This window comes from Nelumbo lutea, chromosome 7, assembly GCF_056320005.1.
Source record: "Nelumbo lutea isolate HS-2025 chromosome 7, American lotus-T2T, whole genome shotgun sequence".
Taxonomy (NCBI): Eukaryota; Viridiplantae; Streptophyta; class Magnoliopsida; order Proteales; family Nelumbonaceae; genus Nelumbo; species Nelumbo lutea.
Genome location: NC_142690.1, coordinates 7,957,711 through 7,972,013, shown reverse-complemented (window position 1 = coordinate 7,972,013; position 14,303 = coordinate 7,957,711). Strand labels below are relative to the sequence as shown.

General features: G+C 37.9%; 1 protein-coding gene across 2 annotated transcripts in view; it reads right to left on the bottom strand.

The window, feature by feature from the left end:
• EMB2654 (Tetratricopeptide repeat (TPR)-like superfamily protein) overlaps positions 1-9,517 on the bottom strand; it is a 29,433-nt gene extending 19,916 nt beyond the window's left edge. For both annotated transcript variants that reach the window (XR_016102164.1, XM_088954451.1), the window contains exons 1-2: positions 8,736-9,517; positions 7,821-7,993 (exon numbers count right to left, since the gene is read on the bottom strand). Coding sequence is in view for 1 of the 2 variants with exons in the window: in XM_088954451.1 (XP_088810577.1) it covers positions 7,821-7,993; positions 8,736-9,164 (602 nt within the window). In the remaining variant the exon portion in view is untranslated. The remainder of the gene's footprint in view (positions 1-7,820; positions 7,994-8,735) is intronic.
• Positions 9,518-14,303: the final 4,786 nt, after the last annotated feature.

Here is a 14,303-nt window from a genome sequence, read left to right as displayed (position 1 = left end):
TTCATGTTCCTTGATACTGCCAAAAACGTGTGGGATCATGCGAAAAAATTGTATTCGGGGCAGGACAATACACCTAGAGTTTATCAGCTTTATCAAGAGTACTTTAATCTACAACAGGGCAATCAGAGTCTTGAGGAGTACTATGCCAACATGAGGAACATACGTAATGAGTTGAATGTCTATCATCTTCTCACTTCTGATGTCAAGATTCAGCAACAACAGAGAGAGCATCTTGATGTGACTAGATTTTTGGTGGGACTAAAGTCTGAATATGAACCAGAACGGGCTCAGATATTAGGGGGATCAGCTCTTCCGTCCCTAGAAGAGGTATTTGCTCGACTTCGGAGGATTTCTATCGGATCTACTGAGAACTCTAATATCTCAGATAGATCTGCCTTTGCTGCATCGAGAGGCCATGGTGGTAGAGGTGGAGCTCGAAGAGCTCAGTCTGGCTGTGGTGTTGGTAGAGGTTCTGCATATGGCCGAAGTGGCAATGGTGAGTCTACTTATAATCGCGGTGGTGGTCGTACTGGGAGCAGAGATTCAGGGGGAGCACGTGGTAGAGGACGTAGCTCAGGCCCGAGGAAGTGCACTCATTGTGGTATGGATGGACATACCATCAACTATTGTTATGATTTACATGGTCCTCCCTCAACCTGAGCCAATCATGCCGCGACCGGTGACTCAAGTTCCAGCTTTAAACAGGAGAATCATTCATCTGACCAGTTGCCTCCTACATCCACAGATGGTCCCATGAAGGAGATGGTGAGTGTTCCCCGTGATGAATATGAGAGGTTTATCCAATCACAGCAGAATACGGTGACTTTTGCTCACTCAGGTATGGCTTGTCTAGCATCTACACCCAATCCCTGGATCATTGACTCTGGAGCCTCCGATCACATGACTGGAACTCCAAGTGTGTTTTCCTCCTTATCTCATTGCTCAACATCACAATCTGTCACCCTTGCTAATGGTTCCACATCCTCAATTTGTGGTGTTGGTAATGTTGACCTAGATCCTATATCCCTCTCATCAATTCTGTATGTTCCTAAATTGCCTTTTAACCTTATGTCTGTTAGTAAGCTGACCAAATCACTTAACTGCTCAATTACCTTTTATCCTTCTATGTGTGTCTTTCAGGATCTCAAGACAGGGATGAAGATTGGTGGAAGGCATGAAGCAGGTGGACTGTATTATCTTGACGGTGGTGGTGGTAGAACTTCAACAGCTCTCTAGTCATCTCTTTCTCCTCTCCAGTGGCACTATCGATTTGGTCATCCGTCGCTCAAAGTCTTGAAGTCCTTGGTTCCGTCCTTGAGTCGGTTTTCTGTTTTGGATTGTGAGTCGTGTCAATTTGGGAAACACCATCGTGTTCCCTTTAGTTCTAGGGTTGATAACCGTGTGTCGAGTCCTTTTTCTTTAATTCATTCTGATGTTTGGGGTCCTTATAAAGTAATGTCATATAATGGATACAGATATTTTGTCATTTTTGTGGATGATTTTTCAAGGATGGCGTGGCTCTATTTAATGAAAGAAAGAAGTGAATTGTTTACCATTTTCCAAAAATTTTATGCTGAAATTCGTAACCAATTTGGTACCCACATCAAAGTTTTTCGTTCTGATAATGGCCGCAAATATTTATCCTCATCATTTCAGGAATACTTGGACCAACACGGCATTATACATCAGACCTCGTGTACCTACACCCCACAACAAAACGGGGTGGCTGAGAGAAAGAATCGCCATCTCCTTGAAATAGCAAGATCCCTAATGCATCACATGCATGTTCCCAAACCTTTTTGGAGTGATGCAGTGCTTACTGCTTGTTTTCTGATTAATCGGATGCCAACATTCATCCTTGATGGTCAGTCTCCGTTTCAGGTCTTGTTTCCCTCTTTGTCTCCGTTCCCTCTTACGCCGAGAGTTTTTGGGTGTGTCTATTTTGTCCATAATCTGGGTCCTGGGAACGACAAGTTTGATGCCCGTTCTCTCAAGTGCATCTTCCTTGGCTATTCTCAGACCTAGAAAGGGTATAGGTGTTACCATCCTGGTTCTCGACGGTCCTTTGTGTGTGCTGATGTCAGTTTCTTTGAGTCTACTCCGTTCTTTTTGGGGTTTGGTGATGCTTCTTCCTCCTCATCACCTCCTCCCCTTCCACTTCCCGTTGTCAATCCTCAGTTTGTTTCAGTTGTGACCAAATCCTTGCCTCCGGTGCCACCACCTGTTGAACGCCCACCTATCCGTCATGTGTATACACATCGCCCACATGCACCGGCTACTACTCCTCCGGCTACATCTCCGTCGACGGATCCGGCACCAAAACCCCACTTGGCATCTGAGATTGATCTACCCATTGCTTTGCGGAAAGGTAAGCGTACTTGCACCATTCATCCCATTTCTAATTATGTTTCTCTTACTCACCTTTCCGCTTCCCATCGCCAGTTTGTTACCTTGTTATCATCAGTTATTGTTCCTAAAGATGTCCAGGAAGCCCTTGCCTCTCTAGGGTGGTGTCGTGCCATGGAAGAAGAACTCTCAACCCTTCATCATAATCATACTTGGGACCTCGCTACTCTTCCTCCTGGGAAGCAAGCTGTTGGTTGTAAGTGGGTTTATACGGTTAAGTATTTGCTTGATGGTAGTGTTGAACGCCTGAAAGCGCGATTAGTTGCAAAAGGGTACTCCCAAACCTATGGCATTGACTACACAGAGACCTTCTCACCGGTTGCTAAGATAGGGTCAGTTTCTTGTTGTGATCTCTCTTGCAGCCATGTATGAGTGGCCACTATATCAGTTTGATATCAAGAATGCCTTTTTGCATGGTGACTTACTCGAGGAGGTCTACATGGAGCAACCTCCAGGGTTTGTTGCTCAGGGGGAGGATGGTAACGTGTGCAGACTAAGGAAGGCTATATATGGCTTAAACAGTCTCCTCGAGCATGGTTTGGTAGGTTCAGTGAGGTAGTAAAGAAGTTTGGCATGAAACAGTGCAAGGTTGACCATTTTGTATTTAGTCATGACTCTCCGGGAGGAAAATACTGTTGGTGGTGTATGTAGATGATATTGTTATTACTGGGAATGATAACATTGGTATTGATAGGCTGAAGACTTATCTGCAGGATCACTTTCAGACAAAGGATCTGTGTAAACTAAAATACTTCTTGGGGATAGAGGTAGCGAGATCCAAGTATGGGATTAACCTATGCCAGAGGAAGTATGTGCTTGATTTGCTAGAAGAAACATGCTTGTTGGGTGCCAAACCAGCTGAAACACCCATGGACACAAATACCAAGCTAAGCAGTGATATGGGTGAAGTGTTTGAAGACCCTGGCAGATACCGACGACTTGTGGGCAAACTGAACTACCTAACCATTACCAGACCAGACATCTCATTTGCAGTTAGTGTTATAAGCCAATTCATGCAAAAACCTCTGACTTCTCATTGGAATGCGGTTCTGAGAATTGTGAAGTATCTAAAAGGGGCCCGGGTCGCGGTCTGATATACAAGAGTGGGGGAAAACTTGAAATAGAAGGGTATTCTGATGCTGATTGGGCCGATTCTATGTCTGATAGGCAGTCTACTACAGGCTATTGCACATTTCTAGGAGGTAACCTGGTGACATGGAAAAGTAAGAAGCAGACGGTTGTGGCAAGAAGCAGTGTAGAGGCAGAATATAGGGCTATGGCGCATACTGCTTGTGAATTAGTGTGGCTAAGGAACCTTCTACAGGAAGTAGGGTACAACATTAACACTCCAATGAAGCTCCATTGTGATAATCAGGCTGCAGTTCATATCTCCTCTAATCCAGTGTTTCATGAAAGAACCAAGCACATTGAGGTTGACTGTACTTTGTGAGGGAAAAGGTGCTGAATGGAGAGCTAGACACTACACATGTTAAAACAGGAAATCAGTGGGCTGACTTATTTACAAAAGGCTTGAATCGGGGAAGAGTGGACTACATATGTAACAAGCTGGGAGTATATGATATATACTCACCAGCTTGAGGGGGAGTGTTAGCGTAGGGGTATTTCTGTCTTTATACCTTGATTGATGTTGCTGATATGTAATGTTGTGTTGAAACATGTGCTCTTAACTTAAGTAAGGGCACATAGGTCTTTTCAGTTATGTTTTAATAATAATATAAATACTTACTGGCCGACTGGGAGAAGTCAAGTTGACTCTTTCAGTTCAAACCAGAACTCTCTCTTCTCTCTTCTCTCTTTCTCTCTTTCTCTATTTCTCTCTCACTCTTTCTTCTTCTACATAACTGAACTCGATCAGGCCGAACTCCAAGGCAGACCTGAATTTGAACAAGGCCTAGTCATAGACAAATACAAGAGTCTCCCTACAAGTCTCTGAAACTTCTTCACATCTTTCAAAAACTTCCCCTAACTGTCTCCCAGCTGATGGTTAGGTTCAATTGGTGAGTCAATTGGTTTCAGCCCTAGCTTGCCAGTATCTTTTAGTAGGTCCTATACATATTTCCATTGAGAAATAAAGATGCCCTTTTTAGAGCGGGCAACTTCAATTCCAAGAAAATAACGTAAGGCTCCTAAATCTTTCGCTTCAAATTGAGTGGCTAAGAATTTTTTTAATTTCTGTATTTCAGTCTCCCAATCTCCTGTGATCACTATGTCATCCACATACACAATTAAAGTTGCAACTTTCCCTTCACCTTTCTTCACAAACAGTGTATGGTCTGACTAGAAAATATGAATTTCAGTTTGGAATTGGGTGAACACCATGCGTTGAAAGTCTTTCACAATTTTAGGCACTTCATCTCTAGATCGCATAGGGTAAAACCAAGTACATCTAGAGTAATCATCAATCAAAGTAATGAAGTACTTATGTCCAGCCTCAGTAGGTAGAGTAACAGGGCCCCAAACATCAGAATAAACAATATGAAACAAAAATTCAGATCTTTTATTTCTCAAAGGAAAAGAGTTTCTACAATGCTTACTCAATTGACATGTCTGACACTGCAACTAACTCACTGACAAAGACTTAAACAACTTGGGAAACATAACTTTTAATGACTCAAAAGAAATATGACCAAGACGACTGTGCCATAAATAGGCTTGACTCTCATAGAACGAACTCAAAGACTCTGTAGCCACAAGATCGGCTTTATTCTCCAACACGTAGAAACCATCTACCATGCTTCCTCTACCAATCGTCTTCCCTGAGGCCAAATCCTTAAACACACATGAAGACGGAAAGAAGGTAATTGAACAATTCAAAGAGTGAGTGATACTACTAATGAAAAATAAATTTATAGGCAATTTAGGAACATGCAACACATTAGAGAGGGTAAGACCGAGTGGGAGAGATATGGTTCCTTGGCCGGCTATGGTGGAGAATGAACCATCAGCCAGTCTAACCTTCTCTTGTATGCCTGAAATAAATTTGACTTACCGATCATGTGGTTTGAGGCTTCGAAGTCAATTACCCAAGGAGAATCAGATGTATGAGGTGACACATGGAGAGCAGTGGCAGTGTTACCTGATGTAGACGCAAAGGAGGTAGAAGGGGTAGGACCAGAATCCATTTGGCGAAGAGTCCTACCATATAACTCCAAGTGGTCACAAAAGGAGTTGATAATCTCTTCCTTAGGGTCTGAACTGGGAATAGTCTCTTGAGATGCCATATTGGCTGAGTTGGTTTTGATTTTGTTGAGTTGGTTTCTTACTCTCATAAGATGTTGACTTCTTACCCAAATCCTGTGCCCATTTAGGTTTTCAATGGAGATCCCAACATGTGTCTCTAGTGTGTCTTGTTTTCTGGCAGTGAGTGCACCAAAGTTTACTTTTGTCATCTGCTCTCTTCTATGAATCACCCTTCTTAAAGGAACCTCCGGCATTAGTATTTGTACTTCCCCGGATAGCTAGGGCAACTGGCTCCCCCTCTGCACAATTCATCACACTTCTTCTACTCTCTTCTAACTGGACTAAGGCATAAACCTCCTGAACTGATGGCAAGCCTTTACTTCCCAAAATTTGTACTCTCATGGACTCGTATGAAGGGTTCAACCCCAAGAGAAAAGCAAATACACGTTGTTGAGAGACAAGTGACTTGTATGCCTTTGCATCTTCATCACACTTCCAATTTACATTATGATAGTGATCCAGTTCTTTCCAGATCGATGTTAGATCTGAATAGTATATTGAGACTTTTCTCCCCCTGCTTGCAAGTAAAGGACTCGGCTTACAGTTGGTATATCTTGGCATAGTGCCTTTGCTCTGAATAAGTAGACTTCGCTTGTTCCCATATTTCACAAACTATTTCAGCCCACATGAATGTCTTTCTTACTTGTGGCAACATAGAAACCAAGAGCCATGACATAACCATACTATTTTCTTGGTTCCACCTATCATATTCAGCACTTCCACCCTTCGGTTCCTTCACTTTTCCACTAATGTATAATATTTTCCCCCTATCTGTAATATATAGTTTTATTCCCCTAGACCACTCAAGGTAGTTTAGTCCATCGAAGGGGATTACAGCCATGGGAAAACTCATATCAATTCCCCCATTCAGTCCATTATGGTTTCCTAAAACCCCCGAAGTAGCAGAATTCTCAGATGACATGGTTAAAACAGACAATCAGTCCCAAACAGTGGACTTAGGATCCCTCCTTACTCCGAAAATAAATTGTTCCACACACGTACTCAGTCCACACCCACACACTTGGGTTTAAAGCTAGTTTGAGCACAAACAGTACCAATTTCAGGACAAAAAAGGCAAGTTTCGGCAGATTTCAGACCTGTACGGTTTAACAGTCCCAACCTACCAGCCTTCCAGAATGTCTAAGAACATTAATCAGCAGGAGAGATCCTTAACACTTATAATCAAGCCAAAAAATTGAGATAACAGGTCATCCTTGACCTACAGTCACCTTAACACAGGAACATGATCACATGATCCAAAAAAAAACAAGAGGTATAAACCTCACAAAGGCCTGACAGCATTCAGCAGCCCAGATTCATTTGGTTTTTTCACTTGGTACACGACCAAGGAGGGTAAGGAAGAGAAAAAGGAAGGACTGTACCAGTCGTAGATCTGTTTTCTTCAGCCCAGATTCAACAAGTTGGAAAAGGAAGGAAGCTTGTTCGATCTGTTCTCTCAGTCAGTATTCCCACTCTGATACCATCTTGACAGTGTGGCCGGCCAGAAATAAGAGGAAGAGAAGAGAAGGGATGAAGAAGAGAAAAGGGAGAAGAGAAGAGAAGAGAAGAGGAGATTGGCAATGGAACAGTGCTGGCGGCGCCAGCTTCTATTAGTATATATAGGGCGACTAAAATAAAAGGGGAAAAGACCCTTGTGCCCCTTTGTAAGTGAAGTACAATAATCAGAAAAATAGAAAAGACATTAATCAACCAAACAGACCCTACCAAGACAAGACTAAAAGACAAGAAATAAAATAAACTATTTCAACATGTACCTTGAGCTTCACTGCCTGTATCAGCTTCTAAACCATATACACCATTGCTTTTGATCGGACATTTCTGAGATCTAGAGTTTGCCTTAAGTCCTTTCCTTTTGTAAATTTTCAGGAGAAAAAATTTTAAAGAAACAATCATTACCTTTAACTCCAATTTCTTTGTTTTGCAATCAAACAACTAAACCAATGAAATGGGAGTTTAAGGTTATAACTTATAAAAAAAAATGCATTTTCTCCATAGGTTGGTTTGAGAACAAGATAGAGTATCAGACAATGAAGGAAATGCCTTTCAACTTTTCAAGGGTAGCACCCACAGGTGCAACATACTTTTTCATGTGATGAATTATGAAAACATGAGATATAAACACAACGACAAACCTCCACTCTTGCATCTCAAAAAACAAGCCACGTGCGAGATCTGTTCTATTATGCCTTGCATGCAACCTAATCATCATATTGTAAATATCATTTCGAGCACAGTAGTTCTTTTGACTTTTCATCCAAGAGAAAACTTGAACACTATGTTCAAGCGAACCCAGTTTTGTCATCTCCTACAAAAAGAAAAAATAGTATGAGGCCATTATGGCTTTGTTTGAGGCAATGTTCATCAGGATATCTACTTCTTTTGTAACTATTATAGAATATAGAAATAAGATATACTAATAAAAATGAAAAGCCAATTATACTAGAAAAGAAGTGATTTTCCCTTTACTCTGTCAGAAATAAAAGGAGAATTATGCAAAAACATGCTACGCTTCTGCTTTCAATGATTGAAATACAAGTTCCAAGTGGTCTTTTAAAGTCACTTTCTTGTACATTTAAGCTAAACAAATTCTTCTCTGTGGGGAGCCTATTATTACAAATATACTCATTCTATGACCACAAGGTCCTCAGGTAATATTATAGAACATTAGGTGTTGAGTGAAACTTATCATGGGGGATCTAATAACTTATAGGCCTTAAACATCTCATTGTATGGTGGCCATTAGATGGGGTGGTGATTTCTAAATCACTTGAGTCAGAGACTCTAGACCTGCACATCGTGTATATCGGATACTTTGATATGATCAAAATAAAAGATTCATTGAAAACTTGTTCCATTGTCGGTTTTGAGCTAAAAACTATAGGTGCCATTTTGATAAAAAAAAAAAAAAAAGTTATGAATTTCAGTTTATTCCATCACTCATCAGTCCATGTTCCGTCAATCTAACTAAAAAAAACACCGAATCCTCAGCTTGTTGCAGCAAGGAGAAAAGGCAGGAGAGAATATCGTATATGTCATTTTCTGCATACCCGAATAAGAACAGGGAAATTCTTCCTTGCGAATCGACCAGGCCACCGATTAAGAACTCCTTCAATGTCATCCCAGCGATTGAGCTTGAGAATTTTCTGAACAACCTGAGAGATTGTCCAATCTCTTTGCCACCGGTCCCCTTCGACACGTAACCGGTACCGCTTCGGGATGTCATCTTTCCTGAGCCCACTCACCCGAGCTGAAACTCTATGTTCCCCCTTGTCGTAATCTACAAACCCATCTTTCTTCTCCTCCCAAGCTCCCTCTTCCTTGCTACTTTTGCAGGAAATTACAGTTCTTCGGCTGCTACTCTTCGTCTTGGTCGTCATTTTGGACGAAGGTATGTGTGAGGAATAAAAGGGAAAGGAGTAGGTTTTGGGGTCATTTGAACAATGTAATTTGAAGAGCTCTGGAGTAACCAACGCCATGAATGTGAGATTCAGACAATCAGAGGAAAGGAGAGGGAAGGAGCATTAGGATAAACCTTTCCCTGGATTTTTATTCTACTATCCGTCAGACTTTTAGGAGTGCTGTTGGGACTTGGGACCAGGGGACTATAGAAATAGAACTACAGAAGTGCAGACTGCAGGCCGCTTCTCGTCCTCGACCACCAGACCCAACACCCGACAGAAGAAACGAACCGTGGGCGGCTCTCTTAAACCGGCAGAGCCGGATTCAGTCAGTGCAATACCCGTTCGAACACCCATAATACATTTTGGGAATGAAATAAAGCACAGAAATCCGGAGATGTTCCCGATGCAAATTGTGCAGGGTTTGCACCGACTGAAGCTGATCTCTGCAGCAAGTTACGAGTCAGGATGAAGTGCACATACTCGGCAAATTCGCATGGGAGCCCCACATAAATTTGAATAGCTGAATCCTTTTGACCTTAGAATCAATGATGAGGTTTCACGCCAGTAATAAAATCATGGGCCCATGTATTTAAATGTTGGCGTTCCATACCCCACTGAACAACAAAATCAGTCATTGCAAGACCCTTTCTAATGTTGTTCGAACTTTGAATAGCCTTGCATTAAGAAGATATTCCCAATGCAAAGCTATAAAGGCTATTGAAACGGGCTTTACACAAATTGAATACGGTTTCATTAAAAACATGTCCTATAACAAGTACTAAAGATGTTTTTAATGCATGTTGAGATGTATGTGTGGAGTGCCAATCTAATCTCAAACAGCGCAGATCTCTTCCTCACAGAGAGCTGACACCAATCTCATAGAATGTATTCTCGAATGTCTTAGGCTCCCAGCTGCACATCGGGAACATCACTTATATTTGTATGTCATTATACATGGGAGATGTTCCCAATACATAGTAGGATGTGACTGTAACTACTCTGTGAGGTGAAAATCTCAGTTCTAAGATTGGATTTACTCATGGAATATTCCTCACCTCAAGAAGTCAAGATACATTTGCAACTGCACATGGAAAATAATATCTTTCATATTTGTATGTTTTGATTCATTTGGATGTAAAGACCATTTTGTGAGTAAAGAACACTTTGTGAGAAAATCTAGATTCCCTAAATTCTACCCTTAAATTGATTCTAACGTTTGGAAGCACTTGGAGTGCTTTAGGTTTTAGAATTGAAAAGCCAAAAGCCAGTAAAAAATTAGTTGACAAAAAGATCTTTTTTATAACTGTTTTAACAAAAAGACTTGGAAACAAGTTTTTTTGCATAAAAAAGGCATGTTTAAAAATGCAAAAAAAAAAAAAAACTTTATTTAGCATTTTAAGTTTATAAGAAGCTACTTTTAACAAAAACAAAAAGATAATTGATGTAACCGTTTCTGGTCACGTATCATTTTTTTGGCTAAGTACCTCGTCGTTTGGTCTGCTCCCAAGTGGCCGATGACTCAGAGGCTGAAGTGGAGCTCCCTAGCGTAACACAGCCCAGATGCTCCCTACAAGAATTGATCTGGCTACCAGCAACGACGGGAACTGAACCGGCTACTCCCAAATTGAAGATGATCTGCTCATCTTTGTAGGTGGCGGGAGCTGAGGAACCTACAAGAACTGAATCAGAGAGCCTGGGGGTGTATACCTGGTGAAGTCACTCCGATGGCTAAGTTAGCACTTAGTAGTGAGCTAAGAATGATATTAGAGAATGAGAGAGTTAGAGAGTAAGGGTTACCACCTCATTTTCTCGCCTCTTTTTTCCCCTGGGGGGTGAGGTCTTTATATACTGGAGTCCTCGTGGGTTTGGTGGAGTAGTTCCCGGATTCCCGTTGTAATGGGACATGCTTTCGTGTTAGGTGGGCATAAAGCCACCAACTGGTAAGGTTGCCCATTTCCGTCTAAGTCAGGGAGTGGGTTAGCTAATACAGCCGTTACAAGTCACAATCTCGTAAAACGCGGAGTATAATGGTGAGCTCCTCAGGGTTGTCATGCAGTGGTCGGTTTGATTAGGAGACGAGCTGCCTGGTGGCAAGCTGCCTAGTGGCAAGCTGCCTAGTGGCGAGTTGCCTGTGTAGTGCCAAGTTGTCTAAGTTGTCAGGTTACATGATGGTGAGCTGCCTAGTAGCAAGTTGCCTGAGCTCGTGCCGGGCTGCACCTAGTTGTCAAGCTACACGATGGCGAGCTATCTGTGGTGAGCTGCCTATAAGTGCCAGGCTGTTTGTAAGTGCCAGGTGTCATAATGTCATTGGAGGGCCAAATTCGGCCTCATCAATAATAAAAGCTTGTAAACAGCCAAACACTAAAAAAGTTTTTTATCAAAAATTTCATTTTAAAAAGAAAACCATTTAGACCAAAAAAGCACTCTCAAACATGTTAATAGAAGTCAGTACCTGTTTGGAAGGGCTTTTGTGAAACAACTTTTAGCATTGTGAGATGGGCCTCACTTGGTATTTTTGGTGAAACATCTAGAAAGCCCAAATACATTGTCCTTTAGCCAAAGAATAGGTTTTTGCACAATACTTTAGTTTTAGTAGCTTCTTCAAATTTACTCAATGATGAAAGCATGAGATTGCCATCTCAATACGGCATAGATGTGCTATGGTACATTGTGGGGGGCTGATTTGAACTCCCTAACCACTCTGCATTTGCTACCCACAAAAAGTTCCCACATCTAGACCCCTGGAACACCTCCCTATGAATGGAAAGAGAGATATTCCCAATGCACAACTGTTATATATCCATCAAGCCCTGTGCCCAAACTCACTTTATTTACCAATTACTACACACATAAAAGGGTGGCAACTATCACCTGATTAGCGAATATCCAACAAATCCGATTCTTTTCTTCCAAACCAAATTAATTAAATTACTTAAGACGCAACAAAAATCAACAAGTACATCCAAAACAATTATATAGATGAATTTTGAAAAAATCCTTAGGATTCTTGCCATGGGTACCATGTTGTTGGTATATATATATATCAAAACAAAGTGGTCAAGAAATTTTCTCCATTTTTTGAATTTTTTGTTTTATTATTTCATGTCATTTTTGAAACAACCAATGAGATGCACTTTCCCAATAACTTAAATAATCTCTTCTCCTAAAATTTATCTTAAAATACCTTCCCCACTTTCACAGAATTATCTCTAATTCTAATTTATCTTCTAAATTATCTCTAGATCCTATTTATCCTCTCCCCTATTTTTTATCTATTTATCTATATCTAAAAAAAGTTTGGATTAAAAAATTTAAGAATTATTTAAATATTTTAACAAAATTATATAATAACATTAAAATATTTATTAAAAACACAAAAAATAATTTTATATTTTTACAAAATATATCATAAAATTATGTATTAACAGTTTAAACTATGTTTTTCCAGATCATCAATTTAAATGCTTTATAAATATTTAATAATATGTATTCAAATAACAAAAACAATTAAATATTTTATGGCTATTTAAATATTTAAAAAACTAAATATTTATCATAACTATATTTTAAATAGTTAAAATAATGAAATTATCTAATAAATAATTTTATAATTTTAAAAAATACATCACAAAATTATGTACAAACAATTTAAATTATGTTTTTTGGATCATCAATTTAATTTTTTCAAACATTTAATAATATGTAATAGCTTCAAATAAATAAAATTTAAATAGAAAAAAAGTTAAATAATTTATAGATTATTTAAATATTTAAATAACTAGTTTTTAAATAGTTAAAGTAACAAAATTAAAGCAGAAAAATAATTATAACATAATATTTAAATTAATAATAATTTAATATATTACAAAATTAATAATTAAATTATGTAATAATAGTATAAATTATGATTTTATGGATAATTAAACTCCGTAAATAACTAATATTTTAAATTTTAAATATTTTACATATTATTTAAGTATTTAAATAACTAGGTATTTTGAATAACAAAATATTTAACATAACTAGATTTTAAATAGTTAAAACAAAGAAATTATGTAATAAATTAAAAAAAATCTGAAAAGTAGAAAAATAACTATAACATAATATTGAAATTAATAATAATTTAATATTTTTACATAATATTGTAAATAACTAATTTCACTTATATCAAGTGATAATTTAAGAAAACAGCTTTAAAAAAATAACATTTATTAATAATAATTTTAAACTCTTTAATCTATATTTATTATATAATTATATATACTAAAATTAATATTTATCGTATTTCAGTCATTATTTATTATTTTTGTGATAAATATATTATCAATGATTATGTTTTTGTTATTTAATAGAAAACTTTCAATAATTATTAGAGATTAAATTACTATTAGTGAAATTTTTAAATTTAACTTATGGTATTTATTGTATTGTTGTTATAACTTATTGATTAATATTTATTAGAGATTAAAGTACAACTTGAGATTATACTATTTATTGACTAAGTTAATATATTTTTATTACTTATTATATTTTGTCATTATCAATATATATTTTTAATAGTTATTTATTTTTGCTATAAATTTTTAAGAATTATTGGAGATTAAATTATTATTATTTATCGAAGATGACAATTAATTTAGCTGAAATTATGAGTGTCCATGAGTTGGTTCGGTTCGGTCGTAGGCTATTTGGCCAATCAAATTGACCTAGTCAGGTTGGGGAACTAGTCAACTAAAATCGACTAACTTTTTGTGAAAACCGACCCACTCAACTTGTATCAGTTTGGATCAATTTTTTGGTTTAGTCAGTCGGTTCCAAAGATTTAAACTTAAAAATTAAATTAAATTTTTAAAATTATAATGCAATTATTAAAAAATAAATTTAAAAATTAGATTTATGATATAAAACATTTTAGACTAAGAAATATGGAAAATTTCTCACTTTTCTAGATTAAAAATTATATTTAAAATATAAAATATATAATATGTATATATCCATGGTTAGGTCGTTGAATTTTGGTTGGTTTACAAATGGCAAAAATGAAATTGATCAAACTTGGTCAAATTAGGAAATTTTTAAACCAAAGCCGATCTAAAATACCAGGAAACCGACTAGTTGGTCAGTTTCATCAGTTTGATGAATAAACCTAACCGAAATTAATTATTGTTATTTTTATATTATAAAAAATTTATTAAAAGTATATATAAAATATGA